The 19,735-nt window shown below is 52.5% G+C and overlaps 2 protein-coding genes across 6 annotated transcripts; both read right to left on the bottom strand.

The window, feature by feature from the left end:
* Window positions 1–321: 321 nt before the first annotated feature.
* Window positions 322–4,212, bottom strand: LOC117088625. The gene is made up of 2 exons (XM_033219859.1): window positions 2,563–4,212; window positions 322–1,141 (listed from the first exon to the last, which is right to left on the bottom strand). The coding sequence occupies exons 1-2, from the start codon at window positions 2,818–2,820 to the stop codon at window positions 848–850; spliced, it is 552 nt and encodes a 183-aa protein (XP_033075750.1). The 5' UTR covers window positions 2,821–4,212; the 3' UTR covers window positions 322–847.
* A 426-nt stretch (window positions 4,213–4,638) lies between these two features.
* Window positions 4,639–18,866, bottom strand: KLHL36 (kelch like family member 36). Of its 5 annotated transcripts, XM_033219188.1 has the most exons (6): window positions 18,437–18,865; window positions 16,382–16,458; window positions 9,073–10,115; window positions 7,323–7,494; window positions 7,036–7,193; window positions 4,639–5,371 (listed from the first exon to the last, which is right to left on the bottom strand). In XM_033219188.1, exons 2-6 carry the CDS (start codon window positions 16,442–16,444, stop codon window positions 4,816–4,818), a joined length of 1,992 nt encoding a protein of 663 aa, XP_033075079.1. In that variant the 5' UTR covers window positions 16,445–16,458; window positions 18,437–18,865; the 3' UTR covers window positions 4,639–4,815. The 5 variants fall into 5 exon arrangements, with proteins under 5 accessions (XP_033075079.1, XP_033075077.1, XP_033075078.1 ...); XM_033219186.1 differs by having other exon boundaries at window positions 7,036–7,494; window positions 18,437–18,866; XM_033219187.1 differs by having other exon boundaries at window positions 7,036–7,494; window positions 18,687–18,866.
* Between the last annotated feature and the right edge of the window lie 869 nt (window positions 18,867–19,735).

The following is a 19,735-nucleotide window of genomic DNA, read 5'->3' as shown; positions in this document are numbered from 1 at the left end:
CTCGTGATCCGCCCGTCTCGGCCTCCCAAAGTGCTGGGATTACAGGCTTGAGCCACCGCGCCCGGCCGTGACTGTCTAATTTTTGTATTTTAGGAGAGACGGGGTTTCACCATGTTGGTCAGGATGGTCTCGAACTCTTGGCCTCAGGGGATCCGCCCCCCCTCAGCCTCCCAAAGTGCTGGGATTACAGGTGTGAGCCACCGCACCCCGCCCCAAAGGACAATTTCTTGAGACCCCCACACACCTTCAGAACCACACATTCTATTCATGTTAAAAAAAACAAGAAATTAACAACCACTAAAGCTAAGGACAATGATTCTGTAAAGTGCAAGAATGGTTCATTGTTTCTGCTTTTGTGGATTTCATGTTAAGAATACTTTAAAAGAAAGGGTGGACGGGAGTAAACCAGGACCCCAGTCATATATTTGATCAAGAAATGACCCGTATGGCAAAGGTGAGACGTGGACCGGCCCTCAGGTGTCTCTCCAAGTCTGTGCACACCACTGAGGTAGGAGCTCTGGAAGAAATGCAGACCCTCTCAAGGGAGTTAAGGTTTCCTCCTGGCAAATCAGCTGGGGGCCTGAGATAGTCATACCCATGGGCTGCGTGCAACGTTGCATGCAGCTTCACGAAATTCTACAGCTGCACCGCCTCAGCGACGGAGAAGGGCAAGATCCAAGACAAAGCCACATGAGGCGAGGTCCTGGTGCTGACCACTGGCCATCTGTTGTCCAGCACAAATCAAGGGGCCGGAGGAAGGGGATGAGGTGGAAAACCCCCGTCAGACATTCTACAAAACAGTTATTAGCAAATTGTATCAAAAAGTATCAAAACATTTCAAAAAACTCTAAAAATTGCCAGGCTTGGCAGATGCGCAGGACAGGGTCTCCAAGTGCCCGTGGCACTGTCCTATATGCCAGGCATTTATCCTGGAGGCCAGGATGCCACCTTCCCCCCTCCCCTCCCCTCCGGGGCACTCAGAATCCACAGAGACACCAGGGGGTCCAAACCTTATCTGCAGCTGCCCCTCCCAGTTTGGGACAAGTGGACGGGGTTCCAACCACGAGCTCTGAGAGCCACGAGGCCCATGAGATGCTGCTGCACCATGGAGGACCGGGGTGAGGGATGAAGGTCGGTGACTCTACAGGGGATGTGGGGGGTGGAGGTATGGCAGGGCTCCCTTCACTTCCCACATTGCTGCAAGTCACTGAACGATCATTTGGCTTAGGGGTCGAGGTACACTGAACCACAGGTGAGCACACCTGAGCTCACAAAGTAGGACCCTGGACCTCAGAGGATGGACCCCACTTCCCCTCAGCATTTGGGTGCCCATCTCAAAGCTGAATATCCCGTAGGTATAAATACACACGTGGTTCTGCTCAGAGCAAGGTCTGAAGTCCCACTTGACAGCCTCAATAAAATGGCAGAACAATGAAAAAAGCAATTGCGTGCTAAGTACAGTCAGTTGATAAAATAATCTCTGTGCATTTTAAACAGCAGGAAGTTTGCTCTAAGCAACAAGGGTTCATCAGCTTTCTACTCCCTCCCTTCTGTTATTCTAATACAGTTATGTCTTCAGCAAACAGCTTTCCAACTTGGGTGACGACCAGACTCCAAACTTACAACTAATATGAAGTTACAACTCTAATTCTTTAGAAATGAGAAAAGTTCAAACCTCAATAGAAGCCTGCCATGCTTATTTTGAAATATTAAAAAAAAAAAAAAAGGTCCAGGTGTCTTCAAAATTCAAGCAGAACAGCTTGAAACACTTGACAGTTTAACATGATGACACATGTGGCCGTTTCCATCTCAAAATGGCAGCCTGCAAGCACCTGTGCCTTTGTCACTAGTTAAAAACCCCACTGTTGTGAGGTTCAAATGGCCACCGCATAGGTACAGCCCAAACTCTGCCCATTTGAGTTAAAAACCATTTCATTCTTTTGAGACAGGGTCTCACTCTGTTACCCAGGTAAGAGTGCAGTGGTGTGATCATAGCTCACTGCAGCCTCAACCTGCCAGGCTCAGGTGATTGTCCCACCTCAGCCTCCCAAGTAGCTGGGACTACTGCATGCCCCACCATCCCTGGATAATGTTTGTAATTTTTTTGTAGAGATGGGGTTTTGTCATGTTGCCCAGGCGTGGTCTCTTTCATTTTCAGTTAGACTGCACAGAAGGGTGAATTTTCAACTTAAAAAGACAAGTCACAAAAACCTGGCCCAGGTACCACCACTGGGCACTCTTGTGCCCATCCACTGACCACAAACAAGCTCAAAAACCTTTCCTGTCACAGTGTAGCCACCATCAAATATTAGAAATTGGCTCACACGATGAAACTCGTTTATCCTCCCTTCAAAGGAGTGCTCCCAACCTTAGTAACATTAGATTTTAGGCCATGTAAATTACAAAACCACCTTAATAGTATCGGGAGAGACATCACAAAATATTAGGCGCAGGATGTCGTATGTAACTCACGAGGCGCAAGAAAATCAGAATAGAGGCCAGAAGCTCACACATTTCCAGGGACAAGTCCCAGAAGCAAAACGTAAGAGTTGGCTTAGGCTAAAAACCAATGGCTCTCCTCTCCCCAAGGTCAAAGCTCTCCCGCTCCCCAAACCACTCACAGAGTCTATGTGCTCTCCCCAACCTGCCCCGAGATTCAGGCCAAACAACTGCCCGTTTGTTCATGACCCAGGCTGAGCTGGGGAGAACAGCCCACGTACACCACGCCCTGCCTTCTGAGGGGTCTACAAGCAATAAAACCCTTCCTAGAATAGGAAGTGGGTAAGCTATCCCAAAGTTGGCCGAAGTTCTGCAAAACATGTTTTGTGGGGGTCTGGGACCAGGTATGAGACAAAAGAGTTTTAGGCTCAAAGAAGTTTGGAAATGCTGGGTTGAGACTTGTCAGAGCCTTTCACACACCGGAATGCTGCAGAGCTCCAGGAAGAGTTTCCAGCCTGTTGCTCTGTTTGTTTGCATGCCTTGCAGAACCTCTCAAGAGTTTGTAAGCCTCCGGGGGCTTCACATGCAAATAACTAGCTAGCTAAATATGCAGACTGCCTTCCTCACCAACCACGGAGGGCAGGAACTTGAAGCTTTCAGTCCCCAAAATGCTCTGCTCTCTCCTGGAAGGCTACAGAAACAGACCAGTGAGAACCACAGTAAACCCTGAAGGGAAGAGAAAGGAGGTGCAGCAAAGCAGCAGCAGAAATGAAAATAAAAGTTAACTAAGATTTGTTTTCCTAGTCTAATATCAATCTTCACACACTGATCCTCAGCCACTCCAGCAGCCAAGAGCCCTCTTAAAGGGCAAACGACGCCGAGACCTGCTCTCGGAACTGTCTGCAGGAAGACTGGCGTTAGACTGGGGTTTGAGATTAAGCACATCGTGAAGTTTACTATCTCTGCCATCAGATCTTGGGTGAGGTACAGCTCATTCATGCCTTCCTTGGCTCATGCTGAAAACCCATCACACTCCTATCCTCCCATAGTTCTGTGCATTTCTCATCCACTCGGCTCTTAAAGGGCGAGCGACCCTGACACCTGCTCTAGGAACTGTTTGCAGGAGTCAGTGCAGGCCAGCTCCGCATCCTTAAGGGGATGCCATCCGGGTATGAACAGCTCAGAGGCTGAATGGCCCTATCACCCGGGAGGAGCCTGGAGGGTATTCCATCTAACCCTGTGGCTAAAGCCCAGGGAGGGGGATGAGGGAACACATGGACTTGTTCGAGAATTTTCCCAGCAGCATGAAACTCCTTAGAAGCAGAAAACTGGGGCAGGACCTGGCGTGGGAGTCAGGGAGACCTCCACTGTCTTCTCAGGGATCCACACGTTGTCCTCTGAGCAGGAGCTTTCAACAGCTCCTCAAGATAGAGTCATAGAGAACAATGGCAAATTCCATAGCACTTGCTTTTTCTTTCCTGATAAATAAACAGATTTGGGAGCTCAGTACATCAGTAATATAAAAGACAGTGGGTTCAGAAAAGAAAAATAGAAAAGGAAAAAAAATGCACAAATTACAGAAAAATATTCATAACAAGCTTCACCTTCTTTCGTTTTTGGTTACCTGTAACGTTTTAGAATTCAAGAAGGTTTCCAATGAGGAAAGATGGAATTATTCAGAAACAACATTCACCTGATAAGGAGAACAGCTCCCCAGCAGGAAGTCACCACGTCTCACCTGACAGTCCAGCGAGCTGCGTGGTCCCTGGTCACTCACTCACTTACCCTCGTGGCGGTCTCTGTGCACTCATTTATAAAACAAACACATTCGACCTTGCCCGTCATTCCCAGATGTGGCTGAAGCCCAGAATTCCAAGAACCAGTTAAAATACAGTTTCTGGGCACCACCTCATCCCCATTCCTGGTGGTTTTGGATTCCGTAATTCTGAGCGGGGCTCAGGAATCTGTATTCTTAAAAGCTCAGCCAGGTTTGGGGAGGCTTGGACTAGGTGATCTAAGAGATCCCTTCGAGGCCCCAAGCTTCACTACAGAAATTTCTGTGTAACCCCCATGCCAGCTACTCTCAGGGAGACGGTTAGCAAGGACCCATGAGGAATTGTAACAAGGGGCAAAGACCTGCAAAGATACAAGGGGCTGCTCGCTGCCTGTGCCCAGGGTTAGTTATTCGAGCAAGATATGTAAAGTTACAGAGAGTATTTAATTGGTTACTGTGATATCATAGAAATACCAAGAATCATAAAAGTAAAAAAAGCTGCTAAGTTGTACATAATGTTTCCGGAATACTAAGAAGTTGCTGCTGGTCTACAGAGCCCTGCGATAGGATGGTGAGGATGGTCCCAGGAGGCGCAGCTGGGGTCACTGGCCCCGGTCCTGGTGCCTCTTGCCTTTGCCTTTCTTCTTCTTGTCCTCTGGCCTCGGCTCCAGGGCGCAGACACAGGCGGACCCACCAGCGATGGCCTTGGGCAGGTCGACGCCCCTGCTCCACTTGTCGGCCTCTCGGTCGTACACCTGCACGGTCTTGGAGAAGGCGGTGTTCTCCCAGCTGTAGCCGCCCAGGATGTAGATGCGGCCCTCCCACACCGCCACGCCCGACTCGCTGTTGGCGTGCAGCAGCGGCGCCACGCGGGTCCACTGGTTGCACTGCGGGCTGTAGGCCTCCACGCCCAGCACGTCGAAGCGCTCCATGGACTCAATGTTGTCGTCGCTGCCCCCGATGGAGTAGATGCTGTCGCCCAGGCTGCACATGCTGTGCCAGCCCCGTGCCGTGGTCATGGGCCGCCGCTCCTCCCACACGTCTGTCCGGTGGTCGTAGCACAGCAGGTTCTTGCGGTAGGGGCCGATCTGGTAGTCGTGGCCCCCAGAGATGTACACGAAGTCTTTGTAGATGGTGCCCGCGTGGCCGTACGTGAATCTGCAGGGTCGACAGGCGGAGACAGAGAGAGAGCTCAGGGCTGTGCCAGACTTACCCTCCCCGCGCCAGGGAACAGCCTGCCGTCTTAGGGGGCCATGAGGATTTAAGAATACAGGGAGTGAGCACCCCACAAACACTCTATAGACAGCAGACGTCATTAGCAAAGACATGGCGGGGCGGGGCGGGGAAGTGGACAGCTTTGCAGTCAGGCCGCCTGGGCCAGAACCCAGCTCCACTCTCTCTGAGTCTCCCTTGCCCCATCTGGGAAATGGGAATAATCGCAGGACCATCACCCCTTTCACAATGGCTGGAAATGACAAGAACAATGAGCCAGCAGGCACACACACACCCAATGAATCGCACATCAGAGAGGAGTAACGGCATACAATCCAATTCTAACTGCGCTGGCACTTGGGAAAAGTTTTGCTTAAAACCGTAGAGACAGCAAAATCAGTGGCTGCCAGGGGCTGCGGGGAGAGGGCAGGGAGGGATGGACAGGGCACGCACAGAGGGGGTTTAGGACAGTAAAATGATTCTGCGTGAGGCTGTAATGGTGGATTCATGTTGCTTTGTGTTCCTCAAAATCCACAGAACTGTGCCAGGAAGTAGGAACCCTGATGTAAACCAGGGCCTTTAGTGAATAAGAAAGGATCAATATGGCCAGGTGCAGTGGCTCACGCCTACAATCCCAGAGCTTTGTGAGGCCAAGGTGGGCGGATCACTTGAAGACAGGAGTTCGAGACCAGCCTGGCTAACATGGCGAAATCCTGTCTCTGCTAAAAATACAAAAATTAGCTGGGCGTGGTGGCGGGCACCTGCAGTCCTAGCTACTCAGGAGGCAGAGGCAGGAGAATTGCTTGAGCTCAGGAGGCGGAGGTTGCAGTGAGCCGAGATTATGCCACTGAACTCCAGTCTGGGCGACAGAGAGAGACTCCGTCTTAGAAAAACAAAAACATGAGCGCTTACCCCGCACACTTCTAACTCTTGGGGGCACCTGGATGTATTCCACAGCAAAGACTGGTTCAGAAAGTGCACCGCTGGGTGTGGCAACAGGGAACTGGTGGAAAAAATGGTGTGCACCTTCTGCTAATCCCATGGAGATAATAAATGCTCGATACATGCACACCGGAAGGCAGGCGAGACTGAGGAGGGTGAGGCAGCCACCCTGGGGCACTCCCTGCATGTGGGCGCAGCTTTTCCGAGCAGCACCGCATCTGCTCTGCACAACAGTGCTGTGGGGTGGGTACGATTATCGTCTCCCTCTACAGATGAGGAACTAAAGGCTGAGCGGGGTGAAGACCCGGTGCTTGAGGCTTAGATCTAGCACAGATACCCCCATCTCTTCGAGCTCCTCCTGCCCAAGCTCAGGGAGATCCTCAGGTCAGGCCCTCATCCTCTGAAACTCAGCGACCGCACAGACTCAGCCACGGAGGGATGTCCGTTGTGGCGGCAGAGCTGACCCTTGCCCTAAGTCTGAAACTAGAGCCCGGACTGTGCCCCACCATGCCCTCTGCCCCTCACGGTGTACCCACTCTTCCTGACAAGCCAGAATATTTCGTTCCTTGAATTGGAGGCCAACATGCCCAGAAAGTGAGGCACGTGGACTGAACTATGTCCCATAAAAACATCCCATTTGGAGAGCCTTCCACCAAGCCCCAGATCACCTTGGCAAGCCGGCCACATAGGACCAGGAGTCGGTCTTCGGACTGTACGTCTCTACCGAAGAGAGTGCTCCATTCTCATTCCGGCCACCGACGGCCACCAGCATGTCTTCGATGGAAGCAAGGTAGAAATCCACACGGCGCTGGTTCATGGAGGCCACCTGTGGAGGTGAGATACCTGTACCTTCCCTTCCCCGAACCCGGGACAGCATCAACATCTGGCACCGCATTTCCCAAATGTGTCTGCGGAACACACAGTCCCGGAGAATGTCCGGGAAAGGGAACTGCACCTGAATAAAGGGGACTTCTTCAGGCGGGAGCTCTGAGCCCCTGAGGTTTCCCCAAGACGCTCTGAATCCCCGAAAGTGGGATGGAGACGCTCTGAGTCCCCAAAAGGGGTATGGAGACGCTCTGAAGCCCCACACTCGTCTGGTCATGTGGTCAGCCTCGTGGACGGGAACTCTGTGGGTCACAGGAGTCAGAATTGCTGATCTAGTGGCTTTCTGAAATAAAAACCCATCTTTTCCCTCCTGGCATCAGATTTGTAAAGTCAGTGCTGCTCTGCTACTCCTGTTAACAGAGCCGGATGTGGCATTCGACAGGAAGTTAAACAGAAGAGGCTGGGTGCAGTGGCTACGCCTGTAATCCCGGCACTTTGGGAGGCCGAGGTGGATGGATCACCTGAGGTCACGGAGTTCGAGACCAGCCTGGCCAACAGGGTGAAACCCTGTCTCTACTAAAAATATAAAAATTAGGCAGGCGTGGTGGCGGGCACCTGTAATTCCAGCTACTCGGTAGGTTGAGGCACCAGAATTGTTTGAACCTGGGAGGCGGAGGTTGCAATGAGCCGAGATTGTGCCACTGCACTCCAGCCTGGGCAACGGAACAACTCTGTCTCAGAAAAAAATAAATAAATAAAAGTAGAAACTTTTTTTTTTTTTTAAACAAATCCAAGCCAAACACACACGGACCAAGATCAAGTCCCTGCGGGAGGCGAGGTTCAGGCCGCCGCTGCTGCCAGGTCTTGGGGAGGAGGGTTCAAAGCCAGGGACCCTGTCCAGTGGTGAGACTTTGACCTTGGAGGGCGGTCTCAGATTTCTGAGAGTAAAATCAAAAGGTCAGCTGGAGTCCATTCTGACTGTGTTTTGAGCTAAGAACAGCACTGAGTGGGTGCGACGCTGAGGTGTGAGAATAAAGGCTGAGACGGACTGTCCCGGGGGAGCGGGTGGCTGGAGAGCGCTCCCAGCAGAAAGGAGACACCTTCCCTATGCCAGGGGCTTGCCAATCAACATGAGCTACTGCACTCCCTGTCCCCCATGTATTCCCAGAAGGGGAATCCAAAATGTGGAGAGGACAAGAAACTAAAATTTCCCAGCTATGACTTAGCCAGGCTGGGATGAGACCTCAGGTCTGACATCAAGGCCCACGCCTTTCCCAGAATCAGGCCACAATGCGTGCCCAGGGCCAGGTGTGAGCCCTGGTGGCCTCCTTTAACTATCTCCCAAAATGCTTCCAGAGGAGCCCCACAGAGACTCCAGGACCTGGGGACCTTGAGCCATGGAACAAACATCTAGACCCATGCTACTGTCCAACAGGGCAGCTACACCTCGTGTGGCCACACACACTTGCACATCAATCAGTTAAAGTGAAATGAAATTGAAAATTGGCTTCTTCAGTCGCACTGGCCACATTTCAAGCGCTCAGTCGCCACACGTGGCTGTGGCTACCATATCGGGAAGTACAGACACAGACCCTTCCATCCGCACAGAAAGCCCCGCCAGGCAGCGCAGCTCTGAACCACGACAGACCCCTCGAAGTGGGGGGTCAGCCCTCCCTCTCCCTGTCCAGGGTGTAGGCCCACGGTATGCTGCTCGCCACCTATCGTCACACCTCATTCAGAAGCAGGACAGTGGCTGTCAAGGCCCCAGAGAGGTAAGGAAAGTCAAGGCTAGGTTAAGGAAACCGAGAGAGTCCTCAAGAGAAAAGAAATAATCCGGCTTTAATCTCACCTTGATCCACTGTTTACAGCGGGGGTCATACCTATAAAGAAGATTGGAGGCCGCGTCCCCTCCGTTGTCCCGTGAGAAGCTGCCACCGGCGATGAAGATGAAGCCCCCCAGCACCGCGACACAGTGGTGGCTCCGCCGGGCGGGCAGCGGCGTCTCTTTGACCCACTGCTCGCTCTTGGCGTCCAGGTAGCAGGTGTCGTCACTGAGCTCCAGACACCGCTCGGAGACCTCGCCGCCCACGAACAGCAGGCGCTCCTGGTTGGTGCGCAGCGCCGTGCGCTTGGTCTGCATGACGGGCTGGGCCGCCAGGTTGTTGTGGTAGCGCACGGCCTCCTCGATGAAGCCCTCGCAGTTGGCCTCCTTGGGCAGCAGCGAGCACACGGCTGGCTTGACGCGGTGCAGCAGGTCGTTCTTGGGGATGAGCGGGAAGTGGATGTTCTCCAGCACCTGGCGGGCGTGGGCCTCGCGCTCGGGCTGCTGCGTCAGCCACTGCAGGGCGGCCTGCAGGAGGTCGTGCTCACACTCCCGCTGCACCTCGCTGCTGCTCAGGTAGACACACAGCTTCTGCATGGAGACGTTCTGCAGGAAGTCCGGCGTGAAGGACAGCGTGCCGAAGTGGTTCAGGATGAAGCCATCGATGAAGGCGTCAAGCCGCTTGAGGCTGTAGATGGAGGCCAGCTCCTGCAGGTACAGGTAGTTGTCCTCGCTCACCTCCTGCTCCAGGTACTCACAGCAGAAGTCTACCACCGTCCAGATCTGCAGCAGGTGGGCGGTCTCCAGGACATAGTCAATGTTGCCACCATCCAGCACCAGCTCCCCGCCGTACAGGAAGTCCACCACGGCCTTGAGCCCGATGTAGGAGGCGCCGATCAGCTCCACCTCCTTCTGGAAAGCTTCCCGCATGCCAATGGTGAACATGGAGTTGAAGTAGTCGCTGCACACGGCCAGCAGGTTGCGGTGGGCTGGCACACGCTGCTCATCGGCCACCAGGACAATGTCGCAGAAGAGGCCGCGGAGTCGCTGCTCGTTCAGCCGCTGCAGCACCGTGCTTGAGTGGTCGGCCCAGCGGTATACCTGGCCAGAGAAGACACATCAGAAACGGCACAGCAGCCTGCTCAGCCCTGGTCCAACCCAGTGGGTCCTGACCAGTATTTTCAACAAAATAAAATTGAAGAAAACAGGAAATAGAATACTGCATCAGAGGGCACTGCAGGAAGTACAGATGTTTCTTTCTTTTTTTTTTTTTTGAGAAGGAGTCTCGCTCTGTCGCCCAGGCTTCAGTGCAGTAGTGCAATCTTGGTTCACTGCAAGCTCACTTCGCCTCCCGGGTTCACGCCATTCTCCTGCCTCAGCCTCTTGAGTAGCTGGGACTACAGGCGTCCGCCACCACACCCGGCTAATTTTTTTGTATTTTTAGTAGAGACGGGGTTTCACTGTGTTAGCCAGGATGGTCTCGATCTCCTGACCTCGTGATCCACCTGCCTTGACCTCCCAAAGTGCTGGGATTACAGGTGTGAGCCACCACGCCCAGCTCGGGGTTTGAGACCAGCCTGGCCAACATGGTGAAACCTTCTCCTACTAAAAATACAAAATTTAGCCAGGCATGGTGGCATGTGCCTGTAATCCCTGCTACTCAGGAAGCTGAAGCAGGAGAATTGCTCGAACCCAGGAGGTGGAGGTTGCAGTGAGCCGAGATCACACCACTACACTCCAGCCTGGGAGACAGAGCAAGAACTCCATCTCAAAAACGAAAAACCAAAAAACAAAACAAACAAACAACAAACAAAACAAACCAAAAAAAAACCCCCAAAACCAAACAAGACAACAATTCAAGCCGGGCATGGTGGCTCCTGCCTGTGATCTCAATGCTTTGTGAGGCTGAGATGGGAGAATCACTTGAGGCCAGGAAGTTTAAGACCCACCTGGGCAACATAGCGAGATTCCTGTCTTTACAAAATATTTAAAAATTAGCCGGGCATGGTGGCATTCGCCTGTAGACCCAGCTACTCAGGAGGCTGAGGCAGAAGGATCGCTCAAGCCCAGGAGCTTGAGGCTGCAGTGAGTCATGATTGCGCCACTGTACTCCAGCCTGGGCAACAAAAAGAAATCCTGTCTCTAAATTAATTAATTATTTAATTAATTAATTCAACATAGGGAGAAACAGATAACTGAAAACTATCACATAGATAGATAGCTGGTCTATTCCAGGGCGACTGAGGTAAAGAACTGGCTGGGCACTCAGCCTGAAGACGGGAAATGTGGTGGGAGGAGGAAAACTGACCGAGGGCTATTAGGTATTAGCAGCTATGTGGTTCAACTTATTTATTTATTTATCTTTTTGAGATGGGGTCTCACTCTGTTGCCCAGGCTGGAGTGCAGTGGCACGATCACAGCTCACTGCACCCTGGACCTCCTGGGCTCAGGTGATTCTCCCACCTCAGCCTCCTGAATAGCTGGGACTACAGGTGTGTGCCAGCACGCCCGGCTAATTTAAAAATTTTTTTGTAGAGACGAGGTCTCACTATGTTGCCCTTGACCTCCTGGGCTCAAGTGATTCTTCCGCCTTAGCCTCCTGAGTAACTAGGACTACAGGCACACACTACCACGCCCATCTGATTTTTATAATTTGGAGGGACAGGGTCTCCCTAAGCTGCCCAGGCTCTGAATTCTTAAAAGTTACTTCTTAGCATGTGTCCTACAGCAGTGGGTTTTATTTTTTTCTTCCCTTTCGAATCTTCTTTTTGTTGCCATGCATGCAGTTGTCATTGAGACACTTTATCTCCCTGTGGTTATTTCCACATCCAGTCAATTCAAACAGCAACTTCTCTGTCCATGTTACAGGAGCAGGCCGCGTTCTCACAGCCTGTGGAGGATGCCACACAGATACGACTTGGCATTTCCTTCCGAGTTCAGAGGGCCAGGCTGACCCGCTCTTCCACTCCAGACTGGCTTTTCAGCTCATAGGTCACATGCATGGAGATCTCTATTTATCCTGGTTACTCGCAGAGAGAGCCAGGCTGGCCTATACTGGGCTTTTAAAGTCTTTCTCATTTTTAGAAACAGGGTCTTGCTCTGTTGCCCAGGCTGGCATGCAACAGTAGATCAGAGATCACTGTAGCCTGAAACTCCTAGGCTTGGCCAGGCATGGTGGTCATGCCTGGAATCCCAGCACTTTGGGAGGCCGGGGTGGGCGGGTCACCTGAGGTTAGGAGTTCGAGACTAGCCTGACCAACATGGTGAAACCCCGTCTCTACCAAAAATACAAAATTAGCTGAGTGTGGTGGCGGGCGCCTGTCATCCCAGTTACTCGGGAGGCTGAGGCAGAAGAATCGCTTGAATTCCAGAGGCGGAGGTTGCAATGAGCCATTGCACTCCAGCCTGGGCAACAAGAGCAAAACACTATCTCAAAAACAAAACAAAACAAAACAAAACAAAAAAAACTCCTAGTCTCTAGCAATCCCTCTGCTTCAGCCTCCTTGGCAGCTGGGACTACAGGTGTGTGCTGCCATGTCCAGCTATTTTTTACTTTTATTTTTTGTAGAAATGGGATCTCACTACATTGCCCAGGCTGGTCTTGAGCTCCTGAGTTCAAACAATCCTCCTGCCTCAGCCTCCCAATGTGCTGGGATTACAGGTATAAGCCAGCGTGCCAGGTCTCCGCTTCTAATTATGCAGGAATGGTCTGTGCCTCTACGGACACTGACGGAGGCCTCTCTTGGGTGCGAGCTGAAGGAAGGAAATTAAAAAGTACTACAGTGGCTGGTGATCAAGTCATAGCACAGGCTTAGTGGCCTGAGAGATGCAAGTGAGGGCATGAGGCGGCCATCTGCCACCCAGGGCCCCTGGCTGTCTCCATGCTGGTGAGAGTGCTGACCTACCATGCTCAGATGGAGATACACACAACCCCAGACTGCAGTGTAAAAAGGGAAAGAGCCCAGAGGGTGGGACTGGCGAAAGCCCCAGTTAACGGCTGCGGCGGGGAGCCACCAGCTCCAGTGAGCTGGGGCAGGCGGCAAGAGCAGTGTTGTTTCCAAAACTGGGTTTCTGTTCTAAGTGGGCTGGAATGATGCTGTACCCGGGTACAATCAGCTGCAATCTGCTGCTGGTGTTTTAGCACAGCTGCATAGATGACAATTTTCCAAAAACAAAGGCACATGATTTCCCTTATTTTTTTATTTTTATTTTTTTTGGGGGGGATACAGAGACTCCCTCTGTTGCCCAGGCTGGAGTGCAGTGGCTCGATCTCGGCTCACTGCAAACTCCACCTCCCAAGTTCAAGCGATTCTCCTTCCTCAGCCTCCCAAGAAGCTAGGATTACAGGCATGTGCCACACCCGGCTAATTTTTAATTTTTTTTTGGACAGAGTTTCACTCTTGTTGCCCAGGCTGGAGTGCAATGGTGTGATCTCGGCTCACTGTAACCTCTGCCTCCCAGGTTCAGGCGATTCTCCTGCCTCAGCGTCCTGAGTAGCTAGGAGTACCGGCATATACCACCAAGCCTGGCTAATTTTGTATTTTTGGTAGAGACAGGGTTTTGCCATTTTGGCCAGGCTGGTCTTTAACTCCTGACCTCAGGTGATCTGCCTGCCTCGGCCTCCCAAAGTGCTGGGATTACAGGCATGAGCCACTGCGCCCAGCATACACATATTTATTTATTTCAGTAGAGACGGGGTTTCACCATGTTGGCCAGGTTGGTCTCGAACTCCTGACCTCAAGTGATCCACCCACCTCAGCCTCCCAAAGTTCTAGGATTCCAGGCATGAGCCACTGCGCCTGGCCAATGTACCAATTTTAAAGGGACATTGGTAACAGAGTTTCCGCATTTCAGGTAACTTAGAAGCTCCAACCTACAGCAGTCTCTGATGATATGAGTCCTGTTCATTTCTCTATTTCCTATTTTAGTGCCTTAATCAAATGCAAGGCCGAGCAGAGGGAGAAACTCAGGTTGTCAGGGGCTTATACCTGGGAGGAGGCAGCAGGTACAGGGTATTAGATGTGGAAAAAGAATTTCGCATTAACATGGAACAACACTTTTTTTTTTTGAGACAGGGTCTTGCTCTGTCACTTAGGTTGGAGTACAGTGGTGCGATCATAGCTCACTGCAACCTCTACCTCCTGGGCTCAAGTGAGCCTCCCACCTCAGCCTCCTGAAGAGCTGGGACTACAGGTGTATGCCACCATGCCTGGTTAATTTTTGTGTCTTTTGTAGAGATAGGGTTTAGCCATGTTGTCCAAGCTGGTCTGAAACTCCTGAGCTTATGAGATCCTCCGGCCTTGGCCTCCCAAGGTGCTGGGATTCCAGGCGTGAGCCACTGTGCCCGGCTGAGCAACACGTCTTAGGGCAGACAGGTGAACAGTGTGGTCACACAGTGGGAAGATGCCAACATGCTGGAATGCACAATCTACCACTATAAACTAAAGCAGCAACACGGGTGAGGCTCACGGACACAATGTCGTGCAAAAGAAACCACACACAAGAGTACCCGACCTCGGATCCCATTTAGATAAAGTTCAAAAGCAGAGCAAACCACAGCGGTGGGGTTGGGACAGTGACTATCTTGACTGTAACAACTGGGAGGGTTTGGTAGTATTGTATCTTGCCCATCTGGGTGCTGGTGACATAGGTGTGTTTAATGTCTAGAAATTCATGGGTACACTTTTTAAGAATAAAACGTTAGAAACAGGCCAGTCATGGTGGCTCACGCCTGTAATCCCAGCACTTTGGGAGGCCGAGGCAGGCAGGTCATGAGGTCAAGAGATCAAGACCATCCTGGCCAACATGGTGAAACCCCGTCTCTATTAAAAATACAAAAACTAGCTGGGCGTGGTGGCGCACACCTGTAGTCCCAGCTACTCAGGAAGCTGAGGCAGCAGAATCGCTTGAACCTGGGAGGCAGAGGTTGTAGCTAGCCAAGAACACACCACTGCACTCCAGCCTGGGCAACAGAGCGAGACTCTGTCTCAAAAAAAAGAAAAAAGAAAAAGAAGAAAAAAGAGTTAGAAACATAATCCAGTGATACAGAACCCTAGTCCTAAGAGATTCAGTTCAGAGAAAAACAAACTCAGGGTCCTGGTGTTAAGGGACAAAGATTTCCAGTGCTGTCAAACTTAGAAAGCAGCAGTGTCTCCCAAGCCAAGCTCCACAACAAAGCCCTTTTGAGCAAGCAGCGAGACCTCTCTGGGTTTTCACATTTGATAAAGCTGGGCTTGGCAGGAACCTTCCTGGGGAACTCACGTGAGAAAAGGAGGTAATTTCTCAGGAGAACCAACCTCTCTTGAAAACGACAGCCAGCTTTTCTTTCAGAATCTGTAGAATCTCTTTTCCCCGTTTTTCTCAACTCTGTAGGCTGCTCCCAGCTCCCTTCATCTAAAGAAGCGTTTCTGTACCTTTTTTCATTATTGCCCCCCAAGAAGGCTTTTAAGATTTTTTTCACTCATAGCCTCCCCAGCAAAATTTTAACATCACAGATGCACTGTATGTCTGCTCATGTACTGTATGTATAATTGTGTCTTATGCACAAAAGGAGTAAAATTCCTCCCACCCTCCCAAGAACCAATTTTCTCCCACTTCAGGGCAATATCATACTCATTGAGAATCCATGATCTGAGGTAACCGTAAGATTTAATCTCCAAAAGCGACACCTCTAAAGAACTGAGGGCATTACGAATATCTATAACGAGGAGACAGGTTACCAGGAACCTCAAACCAATGGCTCCCCCCATCTTTACCAATAGCAGCTGTGGGGACAGGAGTTTGTGGAAAGTATAGCAGCCAGGTCTGGCTCTTGGATTTTAATGTGGCAGGTGGGAACAGGCTACATATTTCTAATTAGAAGTCCCTCAGCAGCCTGACTCTGGGGAACTCACCCTCACTTGCTCTTGGGTTCCAGGGAATCATGACCAGGGAAGAGGACTCCAGGTCCTTGGCGTCCGGGTACACAATGTGTTGCCCTCACCCTAAGATAGAAGGCTGGGTTCTCAATGGACCTGTCCATGGAGTTTTTGAGCCCCAAAGCGGGCATGGGAATCCCAGTTTTTTTCGTGTCCCATCCACCTCCTTGGGTTGATGAATGAGTCAAGTTGTCACAAAGAGAAAGCTCTGGGATGTCACACTGAAAAACGAAGGCGTCTGGCCATAGTGTCTCTAACATCCCTCACACTTCCCACTCTCTAATTTTATGACAATTTCCGCTCCTTGCCCATTTCCACCTTTACTTGTCATTAAGGAGACTGACAACACCAATGACAAAAAAATCAGTCTGTGATTAGAAATGAGTGAATGAGAAAAAGGATCACACTTCTTAGGCAATTTGCACAGGTGGTGAGTGAACATTCACAGACCTTGGATGATTCGCTGATCTTGTATGGCCGAGACACTCGCGTCTGCCTGCTTCCCTCCATCATTAGAGATCTCAGCCCTAGGAGAAGAACAGGATTTCTGAGCATGCAGTCATAACTCTCGCTCATTCATTAATTTCAGGCTCTGCTAGCAGATACCAAGGACGACAGTGAAAACAGTCACACGAAGGAAGGAGGGAGGGAGGACCGTGCACTACAAAGAACTCTTTTACACTGAGTTGAGAACTCATCGGGTTGTTAGAATTGGACAAAACATTTAACTTGCATTCCTCTATCATCTAAAATCTGACATCATGTCATTTAGTTCACTTCCTACAAATAATTACCTTTTGGCTACACCGAGGTTATAATGATAAGTTATAATTTTGGAGCCCAGACTACAGCCTTAGAACCAAGCTAAGGGACTTACATGTGCCATCTCATTTAACCCCACAAAGATTACACTTGGCCAGGCTGATATCGCTTATCCCATTTCACACATGAGGATACTGATCTCATGGTCACAAAGCTAGTAAGTGGCTGAGAATCACACCTGGGTCTGTCCAGCTTCAAAACCTGGATCCATCACCATGACACGCTGCTGAACGAGGCCTGGGGTTCAAGAGTATCACACTTTAAAAATATGATACAGGTGAGGATGTGGTACAGAGATGACTACCATGTACACAGCACATTCTAGACACACTGTCCCCAAGTGCTTCTCTGTGGCTTCACTCACTTAGTCCCCATTGCAACCCCATGAGGCCAGCATTGTGACTGGCGGATGCTGACAGCAGTGAGGTGAAAAAACCTGCCCGGTGTCACACAGCTGGGAACTGGCAGAACTGGGATTCCAGGTCAGGGAAAAGTCCATGCTCTTAACTCTTAGGCTACACTGCCTGGCTTTTGGAGGGGGGATCACTGCGGGCAGAGTTAGGCTTTGGTGTGGCTGGTTGGCGGGGGGAGCGGCAGGTGCTTCAAGGATGGAGGGGAACACAGAGAAGGGACTTTGCCAACTAATATTAGTACAAGTCACACACTGAAACTAAGGTTTTAAAGAGGATTTTTTCCCCCCTGCTATTTGAGTTCAGGAGAAGAGTTTGTTACCTATCGAACACACAGTCTTTACTAATAAAGAACAACGTGACAAGAAGTCAGCACTGTTCTTAGATAATTGGGGACACAGGGAGGGCACTCCAGTGTTCCCGTGGAAGGAATGAATTCGGGCACAGTCCGTCCTGTGCAACTCCCCAGGGAGAGAAGGGACAACGAGATTCCTCTTGACAAACTAGAAACTTTGTGACAACGACAAGCTGTTCCCATTCCCGGCCCTCCTGACTACCCCTAGGATGCTGAAGAGCCCAGAGAGGGAACAGAAGAAAGCCAGCTTTCGTGCAGTTCCCACCGCAGACCCGACTTCATTCCACCTTCACCCTTTGAGACAGGTGCCACCGTCGTTCCCACAGTGAGACCTGGCGCTCGGGTGCCCCAGGGGGGGTTGCCCAAGGTCACAGAGCAGCAAGCAGCAGGTGCCTCTCTCTCCACCGCCCCAGGCAGCCTGCCCGGGCTCAGCCAGGCCCTCTAACGCTCAACGCTTTCTTTTCTAGGCCAAGATACCTAGAGAGAGTTCCCGGGGCCGGAGGCTCCCTGCTGTCTCCTGCAAGTGCGTGGGGGTGGGGGCTGATTTCCACGCGTGTTGGATGTCAGCGGCCTCCGACGCTTTTCGGAAGCAGGTGAAGGGTCAAGGGCACCCACACACACAGTGACAATCCTAAGTCACTGGAAAAGGTCTTCCAGTAAACATGGGAACGCAGGCCCCGTCTGGACGTGGGGGGGCTCCCAGGGAGCCTCCTTCCCAAGCTCCCTCCCGACCTCAGCGTTGGAGAAAGCGACACTGCTGACACCGGCTCGCCCGCGGGGTCTCCGGGGAAGCCGCTGTCGTTCGCTCGGACCCCGCAACCCAGGCGGAACTCAGCGCAACGGCCGCCCAGGCAGGCTCCAGCCGGCGGCGAGGAGGCGGAGGCGGAGTCGGGACGGCCCGGAGCGGGGGCCACTCACCTGCCACGCGCCGGGCGGAACGCACAGGCCGCACCTGTGTCACCTGCGGGGGCGGCGGCCCCTCCCCTGGCCTCTTCCCCCAGTCGCGGTGCCCCACTCGCCCACCCGCCTGCCCCGGCACCAACGGGCGCAGGGGGCTCGCGGCTCGCGGGGGCCGGAGACCCTTCCGATCTCCGCCCGCCCCCCGCCCCGGCCGGGCGCGGCTTCCCGGCGGTCCCGGGCTGAAGGGTGGGCGCGCGCGTAGGCCCACCTGGCAGGACGCGCTACGGTCGCGGCGGGGACAGCCCCGGCGGCGGGGCCGGGCGATCCGGGCTGCGGGGCCCGGGTTCAGGAGCCCCCCGGCCAGCCCGCTGCGCAGCCATGGCTCCGCCAGGAAGTGCGAGGCCGAGGGCGGAGGCGGCGCGCGTGGCCAATGGCGGCGGCCGCGGGAAGGCGGGGCCGGGCGGCGCGGGGCGGGGCCTGCGGCCGAGGGCGGGGCGCGGGGGCCGTGGGGTGAGCTCGCGGGGTGGACGCCCCCCCTCGTCCGCGCCCCGGGGATCCCCGGTGTCCACCCCACCACGACGCCCGATTCCGTCCTTTCAAGGGCAGGCCGCAGCCCCGCCGCGCGAAATGCGCCCTGGTGCCACCCACCGTCATGGACGCAGGGCCACGGCGGGGACGGGACACGCAGGGTCCCGGGCCTCGAGGCACCGACGCGTGCGCTGGGACCTCCTTGCTGGCCCGGAGTCGCCGGGACGGGCACCGAGCCTCTCGCCTCCTTCTGGGCTGAGCTGGAGCGTCCCTGCGGCCACCCTGCGGGGAGGCCTTTGCTGACCACTCTGCTTAAAGTCACATCCCCTCTCTCTCTACCCCAACTTCCAACCCCACGCTTCACTTGAGCTCTTATCAGCGTCTAATATTCCAAATAATGTACTGGTTTATTCGGTTTATTGTCTCTCCTTCCTACCAGAAACCCTCCAGGGCAGGGTTTACTGTCAGTTCTATTCCTGACTGGACCCCCCAGACTGGCATACAGTAGGTGCTCAGTAAATACGTGTGGAATGAGTGAACGTAACCTTCATCGATCAATCTATTGTCACACTTCGCTCATGCTACAGCGAGATGACCCTTGAAGATGTAATACTTAGAGAAAGAAGCCTGACACAAAAGACCACACATTGCATGATTCCGTGCATGTGAAATATCCGGAAGAAGCCAACCCATAGAGACAGAAAGTAGATGAGTGGTTGCCAGGGGCGGGGAGTTGCTGGAGTGGGAAATGGCTGCTGAAGGATCAGCGATTTCTTTTGTGTAGTACTC

The sequence above is a fragment of the Trachypithecus francoisi genome, unplaced genomic scaffold, assembly GCF_009764315.1.
Source record: "Trachypithecus francoisi isolate TF-2019V2 unplaced genomic scaffold, Tfra_2.0 Lachesis_group10, whole genome shotgun sequence".
Classification (NCBI taxonomy): domain Eukaryota; kingdom Metazoa; phylum Chordata; class Mammalia; order Primates; family Cercopithecidae; genus Trachypithecus; species Trachypithecus francoisi.
The sequence above is the reverse complement of the archived record's forward strand: the minus strand, read 5'-3'. Positions and strand labels throughout refer to the sequence as shown.